Source organism: Ictalurus furcatus, chromosome 8, assembly GCF_023375685.1.
Source record: "Ictalurus furcatus strain D&B chromosome 8, Billie_1.0, whole genome shotgun sequence".
In the NCBI taxonomy this organism is placed as follows: Eukaryota; Metazoa; Chordata; class Actinopteri; order Siluriformes; family Ictaluridae; genus Ictalurus; species Ictalurus furcatus.
In genome coordinates this window covers 130,001-142,500 of record NC_071262.1, presented here as the reverse complement: position 1 = coordinate 142,500, position 12,500 = coordinate 130,001, and the positions used below count along the sequence as shown (strand labels likewise).

General features: G+C 41.0%; 2 protein-coding genes across 3 annotated transcripts in view; one reads left to right on the top strand and one right to left on the bottom strand.

Moving 5' to 3' along the window:
• The window catches only part of LOC128611342 (protein inscuteable homolog), a 38,744-nt gene extending 38,573 nt beyond the window's left edge, over positions 1–171 (top strand). The window contains exon 13 of the mRNA XM_053630752.1: positions 1–171. This exon is cut by the window's left edge and continues 1,036 nt beyond it. The gene's annotated coding sequence lies outside the window, so the exon portion shown is untranslated.
• A 671-nt stretch (positions 172–842) lies between these two features.
• On the bottom strand, positions 843–10,857 carry zgc:113516 (uncharacterized protein LOC541449 homolog). 2 transcript variants are annotated; one of them, XM_053630753.1, is made up of 9 exons: positions 10,612–10,857; positions 4,777–5,033; positions 4,353–4,476; positions 3,291–3,436; positions 2,393–2,535; positions 1,849–1,932; positions 1,614–1,774; positions 1,381–1,454; positions 843–998 (listed from the first exon to the last, which is right to left on the bottom strand). In XM_053630753.1, the coding sequence occupies exons 1-9, from the start codon at positions 10,750–10,752 to the stop codon at positions 929–931; spliced, it is 1,200 nt and encodes a 399-aa protein (XP_053486728.1). In that variant the 5' UTR covers positions 10,753–10,857; the 3' UTR covers positions 843–928. The 2 variants fall into 2 exon arrangements, with proteins under 2 accessions (XP_053486728.1, XP_053486729.1); XM_053630754.1 differs by lacking the exon at positions 4,353–4,476 and having other exon boundaries at positions 3,291–3,434; positions 10,612–10,855.
• Between the last annotated feature and the right edge of the window lie 1,643 nt (positions 10,858–12,500).

The window sequence follows — 12,500 nt, the reverse complement described above, 5'->3', positions numbered from 1 at the left end:
TATAGAAGAATAGTAGTGTGTGATCATCATATTCACTGCATCAGAGGAAAACAGCAGAAATATCTAACTATACATCTGTTTTCATCAATTCTGTATTAAAACATTTTACTTTAATAAATTCTGAGTGTTTTTCCAGAAACTGACATTTTTTATTAATTTCCAGTCAGCACTTTATCCTTTTCATGCGGGTGGATCTCTGCAGTGAGCGTGAGGCAGGATTCACACTGATAAAGAGAAAAACCTCGGACCTGGCACCATGTCCATGTTCCTCCTTGACCCTGTGCGCCCCCTACTGCTGCAACATGTCATTACCACGCCTTCTGATATTCCAGTAATTCCATCCCTGTGTCCCAGCTCTCCTACTACCACAGTACACTATACACTAAGAGTGGGCAAACTGGGGTGCAGGGATTTTCATCATGACCCAGTCTCGGAGTCTCTGATCACCTCTGACTCCAGAATTAAAGCAAATCATCCTGACTGAGATTCCTGATAACTTCATCACTCGGCTCTGTTGAGTCACAAAAACAGTATTTATATTTATAACTTATACACGTAAACTTCTCAAAAACACAGCGAGAAGTGACTGTACGTTACATCAGGCTTCTGTTGTTTGCCGGTTGTCTGGATATTTTGGATGTCGAGAACATTTAACACACACACACACACACACACACACACACACACACCACTATTTATTTAAGATCTCAGTAATTTAGTGTGACCTGAGCTCATCACATTTCTGTGAGATAAACAAATCCCCAGACATTATTATTATTTTTCATTTAAACCCCCTTTAAATATATATAAACTCTGTATAATCAAAAAAAGTTAACAAAAGCTCACAGCAAAGCATTTTATTATTCATTCTGAAGTTTATTTTCACTCAAAAAGATGAGAAGGGAATAAAAATCTAATAATTCAGGTATTAAGGAAGCGCCATTCCTAAATACTCCTCCTTCTTCTTAAAGTAGTAGCTGAACCGAGCAGCAGCGTATCTGAAACACACACACACACACACACACACACACACACACACACAGCTCTTTATACAGGTATAAAATATCTTTTTTATGTGTTAATATGAATGTTTGTTATTTTATGTAAATTGTGTTAATGAGCGGGACTCAGGAGACGCCCCTGTGAGATTTAGTTGCTAAACTGGAGGATGTAGACTTCCAGTACATGTTAGTAACTGGTGTCTCGTAGCACCAGCGTAAACAAATGGAGTTTGAGCACATTTTATTTTTGGCTTAATTTTATTTATTTTATTTCATTATTTTATTTTATTTTATTTTTGAGTGTTTTGGGGTTTATGTCGTGTTATTTACGCGAGTATGCGGGAAATTAAATGCTTAAAATATTTTAAAAAACCCTCACTTTAAGAAATTGAAGTTGATGGTGGAGTATCTGGCCTGTAACAGAGCCCACAGACCCCAGGACAGGTGAGACGCCTGGACACAGAGAGACAGACAGAAATAAAAATATCACAGAACCTCGCTCTCTCCCTCCCCCTGTTTTTCTGTCTGTATCTCTCTGTCTCTCCCTCTATTATTATTATTATTATTATTATTATTATTATTATTATTATTATTGGTATTATCATCACTCACCAGTGAGAATTTGCAGACTTGGACGTACAGAGTGTTCACTTCTCTCTGAGTGACTTGTGAGTCGACTTGGCTGTTGATTTTTATGCTCTGGAGGTAAACTGTTAGCCAATCCCACTGCAGCTCGCGGCTCGGGTACAGACCGTAATCCACGTTATTCACACCTAAAAACAATAAAACACATTCATCTGGACTTACAGCCAGAACACTTCACATTTCTGTGTGTATAAAAACCCACCTGCAAATTCATTGAAGTGGTTTCCGATGTCGTACGCCTGGTAGTTAAAGTCAGCGTATTCGTAGTCGATGAATTTGACTCCACCTGAGAGCAGAAGAGTTTTATACAGAAATGTAAAGATATATTGGTTGTTTAGGTACAGCTGTATTCTCTAAGCTTACGCGTTCCTCAGTGATTCTGCTACAGGAGCTACGCTGTGATTTCATTCATGTTGTGATTCAGACGTGGGCGTGTTTTCTTGCACCACTAGGAACGTTTCAGCACTAATGACTTTCATTTATAAAGGAATTCTGTGCACATGTCACATGTTCGCTGTCTCAACAGGCACTGTGGATCTCAGCGTACATTCCAGATCCGGTTCTAGTCCTGTTTCCGCCCTGTTACCCGTCTCACAGTATCTTTGTGAGGTCTTATCACGTGTTTTTCTAACTTTACGTCCAATCCTTTGTTTCTTATTTCCATCTTTCTTCAGCTTTGACTCTTTTATTTGTGTCTTGAAAATGAATGTGCCTGTATTTTACCACACATGAAGAGGTCATTTCACCTTCATCTGAGTTGTAGATGATGTTTTTGGTCAGGAGGTCATTGTGACACAGCACTGTTGGAGACTCCACTCTCTTTAAGTGTTTTTTCAGCTCCTCCGTCTCACTGATTAACACGTCCACGCTGGGAATGTCCAGCTGCGAACTGAATATCATCAAGAACTGATATTATACATGTAAAAGGAGTTACATCACTTCTTATGAAATTCATTGGAATCTGACATACAGAAGCGTGAAGAGAAAATCTGACTGCAAACTGTGACGCTTGTGAGAAAAGTGTACAAAAGATATGAGAGATTTCGTGAGCCGAAGGCGGAGCCTCTGAAGCTGAGACTAAATCTGGAAGTATACATCAGACAAAAAAAAAAAAGGCATTTTGACATAAGAAGATTTCTTTAGTATGTTTGCAGGCGGTTGTGTAAGAAGCATCACAAACATGTTCAAGAGAAACACAGAAACATCAGCCCCTTATCACCCCTGTCTCTTATCAGTTTTTTACTTTAGAAAAGAAATGAAGAGCAGAAGAAATCTCTCTCTTCCACATCAGCATGGTGGTTTGAGGTGGTGGTTATGCATGTTTTATAAACAGCCCAAAACTAACCCAGTGCTCAGAACCTGCTCCTTCCAACCCTCACACACTGCAGGATGAAGTCTAACAGCATGACTACACTGAAATATTCATAACCAACATCATACAGTAAAATACACTTTATAAACTCTGCTCATTCACACATTCTCTACACGTGTTGTTTAGTTCCTATGAAGAAAGCTGATAAACTAACGACAGCAAACTTGCTATTTACAAGTTAATTAGAGTTCATGTGTCACTGTCATACATTTTACAGTTTGTGTCTCTTCCTGTCCGATATCTATATGTGTGTAGATGATTTGATTTCTTACTCTTGCTGTACCACATCATCATCGTTTTCGCAGTCCTGCAATAATTTCAGGTAATTATCCAACTTTGACCACAGCACAGGTTCCGTAGACCAGCTGGACTTTGGCTTTATCGAATGGATTTTCCCCATTTCTACTGCGACCAGTCTGAAACAGCAACATCCAAATGTACAAATTCTGTTTTATTATCACTCTTAATTTCACATATTTGATCATATTATTACTTTATAAAAATGATTATTCGTAATTTCCTAATTTTATTTTAACATAACAGTGAACAGACTCAAAATCTCAGCAGACAGACCACCACAGGGCTAGTATTTAACAGCTGTTACATTATTCACAACAACAACAACAACAACAATAATAATAATAATAATAATTATTATTATTATTATTATTATCATTGTTATTATTTATTTATTTATTTACTTATTACTTTATTTATTTATTTATTTATAAGAACCTCTCATGGTACCCAAGGACACAGTAAAGTTATAAGAAAAAAATCATACAGTTGTAGTAGTAAGGAAAACATATTTAAACATTTTTAACCATCAGTAATAAAGGTAAACATAAAATAAAAGGGAAAAATACATATGTGTATACAAAACTATGACAAAACTTAGGAAACTAAACAATAAAGGGCACAATAAGACAGGGAGTCATTGAGGGTGAGCAGATGTAAGATGGAAGAAATGAGTTTTTAGTTGAGTTGTAAAGTGTGGAAGGGATGTGCAGGGAGGTGGAGGTGGAGGTGGAGATGGAGGAAGAATTCCACAGTTTAGGGGCAGTGACATTGAAAGCCCCATCTCCTACAGTGCAGAGGTGAGAGGACGGGACAGCAAGCAGGTGAGGGTCAGAGGATCTAAGCGTGAGTGCAGGTGTTTGTGGGAGGAGGTTAGATGAGTAAGTGGGGCCGAGACCATGCAGAGACTTAAAGAGCAGAAGAAGCTGCTTGTACTGTATACGAAAGGGAACAGGGAGCCCGTGTGAGTGTGATGTGTTCAGATGGTCTTGTGTGGGTGAGAACCCAAGCAGATGAGTTTTACACATACTGTAGCTTGCTGCGACCCTGCACTGGGAGTCTGTAAAGAACACTGCAGTAGTCGAGCCTGGAGATAATGAAGGCATGGAGGAGCGTCTCTGCTGAAGAGGGGGACAGGGAGGGACGAAGAATGCCAATGTTCTGGCATTGTGTGGAAAATAATGCTAATGCCTAAGAAAATCTGTTGCAAATTTTAAAAGATGCTCTGTAGTTGAAATATTAACAGTAAAATATTAAATTTTATGGATATTTGTTTGTGTTCATAGTGTGTTCTTAACTCTACAGTATTTCTAATCAGCACAGAGCTTTACTCATTAACTCCAAATGTTCAGTAACATGAGTCACATCAGGGAAAGATTAACTCTACAGTTCCTTTTCTTTGGGTAACCATTTACACACACACACATACACACACGCACAAACACACACACACACACACACCTGTAGACAGAAGGCTGTTGGAGCAGAACATCTTCCAGTGCAACGCCCTTCAGGAACTCGTAGCAGATGCCATTGTGGAAGCTGCAGTAGAGTCTTGGGCCACAGCCATGTGAGTGCAGCAGCTTCAGCATCTCCACCTCCTTCTTACGGTCTAAAAAAAGCTCAGTCTTTCGTCCGTACACTCGCACCAACACCATGGCCGTGTCCGAGCTCACTGAGCAGCACAGCAGCTGATTCGTTATGCCCTCTGTAAACATCTGCTTACACACAATCACACACCGTCTCACACTATTACACACCATCACACACTATTACACAGCATCTCACACTATTACACACCATCACACACTATTACACACCATCACACACCATCACACACTATTACACACCATCTCACACTATTACACACCATCACACACTATTACACACTATTACACAGCATCTCACACTATTACACACCATCTCACACTATTACACACCATCACACACTATTACACACTATTACACACCATCTCACACAATCACACACCATCTCACACTATTACACACCATCACACACTATTACACAGCATCTCACACTATTACACACCATCACACACCATCACACACTATTACACACCATCTCACACTATTACACACCATCACACACCATCACACACTATTACACACCATCTCACACTATTATTCACCATCACACACTATTACACACCATCACACACTATTACACACCATCACACACCATCACACACCATCTCACACTATTACACACCATCACACACCATCACACACTTTTACACACCATCTCACACTATTACACACCATCACACACTATTACACACCATCACACACTATTACACACCATCACACACTATTACACACCATCACACACCATCACACACCATCTCACACTATTACACACCATCACACACTATTACACAGCATCTCACACTATTACACACCATCTCACACTATTACACACCATCACACACTATTACACAGCATCTCACACTATTACACACCATCACACACCATCACACACTATTACACACCATCTCACACTATTACACACCATCACACACCATCACACACTATTACACACCATCTCACACTATTACACACCATCACACACTATTCACACCATCTCACACTATTACACGCCATCTCACACTATTACACACCATCTCACACTATTACACACCATCACACACTATTACACACCATCACACACCATCACACACCATCTCACACTATTACACACCATCACACACCATCACACACTTTTACACACCATCTCACACTATTACACACCATCACACACTATTACACACCATCACACACTATTACACACCATCACACACTATTACACACCATCACACACCATCACACACTATTACACACCATCACACACCATCACACACTATTACACACCATCTCACACTATTACACACCATCACACACTATTACACACCATCACACACTATTACACACCATCACACACCATCACACACTATTACACACCATCACACACCATCACACACTATTACACACCATCTCACACTATTACACACCATCACACACTATTACACACCATCTCACACTATTACACACCATCTCACACTATTACACACCATCACACACTATTACACACCATCACACACTATTACACACCATCACACACTATTACACACCATCACACACCATCACACACCATCTCACACTATTACACACCATCACACACCATCACACACTATTACACACCATCTCACACTATTACACACCATCTCACACTATTACACACCATCACACACTATTACACACCATTACACACCATCTCACACTATTACACACCATCACACACCATCACACACTATTACACACCATCTCACACTATTACACACCATCACACACCATCACACACTATTACACACCATCTCACACTATTACACACCATCACACACTATTACACACCATCTCACACTATTACACGCCATCTCACACTATTACACACCATCTCACACTATTACACACCATCACACACTATTACACACCATCACACACCATCACACACCATCTCACACTATTACACACCATCACACACCATCACACACTTTTACACACCATCTCACACTATTACACACCATCACACACTATTACACACCATCACACACTATTACACACCATCACACACCATCACACACTATTACACACCATCACACACCATCACACACTATTACACACCATCACACACTATTACACACCATCACACACCATCACACACTATTACACACCATCTCACACTATTACACACCATCACACACTATTACACACCATCTCACACTATTACACACCATCTCACACTATTACACACCATCACACACTATTACACACCATCACACACTATTACACACCATCACACACCATCACACACTATTACACACCATCTCACACTATTACACACCATCTCACACTATTACACACCATCACACACTATTACATACCATCTCACACTATTACACACCATCACACACTATTACACACCATCACACACCATCTCACACTATTACACACCATCACACACCATTACACACCATCACACACCATTACATACCATCACACACTATTACACAGCATCTCACACTATTACACACCATCACACACCATCACACACTATTACACACCATCTCACACTATTACACACCATCACACACTATTACACACCATCACACACCATCTCACACTATTACACACCATCACACACTATTACACACCATCACACACTATTACACACCATCACACACCATTACACACCATCACACACTATTACACACCATCACACACTATTACACACCATCACACACAATCACACACCATCTCACACTATTACACACCATCACACACCATCACACACTATTACACACCATCACACACAATCACACACCATCTCACACTATTACACACCATCACACACCATCACACACAATCACACACTATTACACACCATCACACACCATCACACACTATTACACACCATCTCACACAATCACACACCATCTCACACTATTACACACCATCTCACACTATTACACACCATCACACACTATTACACACCATCACACACTATTACACACCATCACACACCATCACACACTATTACACACCATCACACACCATTACACACCATCACACACTATTACACACCATCACACACCATCACACACTATTACACACCATCACACACTATTACACACCATCACACACCATCACACACTATCACACACCATCTCACACTATTACACACCATCACACACTATTACACACCATCTCACACTATTACACACCATCACACACTATCACACACCATCTCACACTATCACACACCATCTCACACTATTACACACCATCACACACTATTACACACCATCACACACTATCACACACCATCTCACACTATCACACACCATCTCACACTATTACACACCATCACACACTATTACACACCATCACACACTATCACACACCATCTCACACTATCACACACCATCTCACACTATCACACACCATCACACACTATCACACACCATCTCACACTATCACACACCATCTCACACTATTACACACCATCACACACTATTACACACCATCACACACCATCACACACCATTACACACCATCTCACACTATTACACACCATCACACACTATTACACACCATCTCACACTATTACACACCATCACACACTATTACACACGATCTCACACTATTACACACCATCACACACTATTACATACCATCACACACACTGTTACACACCATCACACATCATCACAGTCCATTAAACACACCTTTACCCAAACCACACAATCACATAAAATTACTCACACACACCATCAACCACCATCACACACACCATTACACACACCACTTCCTACCTTCACACACATGCACAACTCATTTAATATTAGATGACTGTGTCATGGTGAAGGGGTTTATGTACTTTGGTGAACCCTAGAGCTGTCTCACCAGGTGCGTCATGCTCCCAGTACAGCCACTCTTGATGAAAAGATCTGAGCATCAATGTGATCCTAGACATCCCCATAAAAAGTATATAAAGACTAAGTGTACTCTGTCTGGATTAGGGTAACTGGAGGGTTACTTCCCTGGAGCCAGACATGGGGTGTTATCCACAGGTGAAATGCTGTGATGTAATGCAAGTAATCCTGCTCAGAATCTGCCTGAGATGGTGACTTGGAGGCCTGTTGTGGATTCACCACCCACACTATGAAGCGGGGGGGGGGGGGGGGGGGCGGGGGGTTGTCAGGTGAAATACCAGTCAGTCAGCAGACGTGCTGGACAGATGGACTAGATATAGTCTGCCTTACAGAACAAGAACAAGGCTGCAGGCATGGATGAGATTAAAGCCCAAACTATACTTCACTTTTTATGCATATACTCACAACAGGATACAGTATGCGTGACACACAATTTATCATCAGCAGAGTACACGCATTCTGTACGTCGACAGATTTTTATAACTGTGTGTACCTTGTACATTTAATTCCTTTGCACTATTTAGTTGTTCCACAAGGTGGCAACAGTGGCCCAGGGCTGTTGATTCTCAAGGTAGTCGAAGAAAAAACTAAATAAACGGAAGAGACGGAAACGAGTGTGGGTTCGAAAGTACCCGTATTTGTATAATTCTAGCCTTAAAGAGTATAAGGATGTGTATACGGGTGCTAGTCGTGGTGAGAGATTACACAAGCATTGTTCTTCATGTTGTTGTGATTCTTCTTCGTTGTCGTCCTTCACAACAGAAGACCTGCTTTACTGCTCTGTACTGACTCTTGTAGGCCAGGAGGGATAGTGCAAGCTGTCATAATGTGCATGCGTCGACTGCTTGTGTACGCGTACATGTCAAATGAAGTACACTTTGAAAGGCTATTCGTACAACTGTGCACATATGCAAGCATACGCATAAAAAACCAAAGTATACCAGTGGCTTAAGGCAGAGATGTTGAAGGCACTGGATAAGGTTGGGATTGTGTGATTAACACACCTCCACAATGTTGCATGGAGATCTGGGGCAGTCTCCTTCGATTTGAAGACTGGGATGGTCATCTCTTTTTTAAAAACTGGGTGTTCCAATTACAGGGGGATCACACTCCCGGGAAAAGCTTTTGCCAGGATTCAGTAGTTGAACCTAGAATCCAGGAGGAACAATGTGGATTCCACCCAGGATGTGGGACAGAGGACCAGCTCCTTATTTTTGCACAGCTTCGTGAGGGGTCATGGGAATACGCTAATCCAGTCTACATGCTTTTTGTGGATTTGTGGGAGGGTCTGCATGATTACACACAGGGAGCTCAGGCTAAGCAGACAGCTAATGAACCTGCCAGCCAATCAGAAAAAAGTATTTTCTGTGGTCAGATTAATAACACTATACAGTGATAAACAGTTATTGTTAGATTTATACTGTTAACTGTTTATCTAGTGAATGTTACTTTATTTTGCTTTGCTTCTTCACAGTTATCCACTGTAATGAGTAGTTTGATTCCAGTGATATTAAAGGGTTTGTGTTTAGAAAAACCACACGCAAACTTAAAATACCCATAAAAAGTGTACAAGCTGAGTTACTAACAGTCTCTACAGAGGACTGTACCTTTCTCCTGAGCAAAATAACACATCTGTCGTGTAGCTAGCTTTAGAAGTTCAGGGTACAGCACAAGCATGATGAGTTGTTTGCACTTGTAAGAAGAGTAATATTGCACATGCTCGTTTACTTACTGACGTATTGTCCAGAACATTCATACTCAACATTGTGCTAACTTGCTAGCTAACCTTTAGTTGGATATCCTCAGCTCTCCACTGTGGTCTCAGGGTTTTGAGCAGCTCGATTATCCCTGTCTCAGGCGAAAGCTCGTCCAAGCACAGGTCAAGGTGCAACGGTTCATCAGTCTGGTCATTTAGGAGAAGATTCATTTCTCCTTCTCATCAGTCAGAAAGTGTTTAATGGAAAGTGTTCAGTCAATGAGATGCTCAGGTGTATATATGTCATGTCCCTGATCAACCCCATAAACCTCTAACATATAAGATGACTCAGCAGGACTGGGACAGGGGTGTTTGTCAAAGTGCAACGTCCATTTGGGCATCTTGGTACTTGTTTGTAAGAGTTATATATTAACTCTGAGTTGAGAGAAATGTAAAACCACGGAAAAACAACTCTCAGTAATGAGTTTACAGTTATGCCTTTGGGACAGACAATTTTATCCACAGTCCAGATTCAAAGCCCGAACTGAGCACATGGATGACCTGAACAACAACAACAATAACAATTATTATAATTATTATTAATAATAATAATAATAATAATAAAAGCAGGGTGCATGGTGGCTTAGTGGTTAGCACGTTTTCCTCACACTGCCAGGGTTGGGGGTTTGATTCCGGCCGCTGCCCTGTGTGTGTGGAGTTTGTATGTTCTCCCCGTTTCTTCTGGGTACTCTGGTTTCCTCCCCCAGTCCAAAGACATGCATGGTAGGCTGATTGGCATGTCCAAAGTGTCCATAGCGTGTGAATGGGTGTGTGAGTGTGAATGTCTTGTACCCCATGCTCCCTGGGATAGGCTCCAGGTTCCCCATGACCCTGTAGGATAAGTGCTACAGAAAATGGATGGATGGATGGATGGATAATAAAAGCAGGCAGCATTTTTGGGGGCCAAGCACCCAGACTTGGTGACCTACAAATGGGTCAGCTGTGGCTCAGGTGGTAGTGTGGGTTGATCACTACTCGCAGGGTTGGTGGTTCAATTCCCAGCCCACATGCTTCACATGCTGAAGTGTCCTTGGGTAAGATACTGAACCCCAAGTTGCTCCTGATGGCAAGTTAGCACCTCTGCTGAGCCCTCTGCGGGCATGTGAGTGTGTGTGTGAATGGGTGAATGAGAAGCAGTGTAAAGCACTTTCTAGAACCACCAAGGTTAAAATTATATATATACACAGGTTAAGGCTATATAATTACAGACCACTTACCATTTACAATTGCTGCATAAGCAGTCACAGGAACGCAGAGCTGTAACTACAGTCGCAATCAAAATTATTCAAACCACATTGCAAATCAGGTTTAGTTTCAAAATGTACAGACTTTCAGCTGTAATGATGAACAATTCAAATAGTTCGACACAACGAACGCTTCAAGTGGTTTCCCCAAGTTCAACTGAAAATGCAACTTACAATGACTTCTCCAGTCTCAAAATTATTCACCCCCCTGAATAGAATCCCTGACAACAGCACAAATACGCAAAACAGGTTTTGTCTCAAGCACACCTGATGCTAAACTCATCAAGGGCTTCATTGGTTGCATCAGATGTGCTTGAGCTGGAACACATGAAATACCTGAACTGGCTAGGGATTCAAGAATGATTTGTCAGTCTGTTATGGGAGAACAGTTTTGAATATCAGAGTTTCTTTAATAACTTTTGTTCAGACAGGTCTCAAAATGATGAGAGCCAAATTCTTTTCACAACTTTTGTGAGGTTTACTCTGAAGAGGCCAAATTTGGTGACGACTGGACAAAATTTGCATAAAGAATAGCGAAAATACCGCTTTTGACAAAATCCAAGAAGGCGGAAAATACAAATAGAGGAAATTGACATCATAGGGTGCGTTGAACTTGAACCCAGGGAACAGGTGTGTAGTTTAGTTTGTGATCAGCCAGTGTTTTAGGCTTTTTTC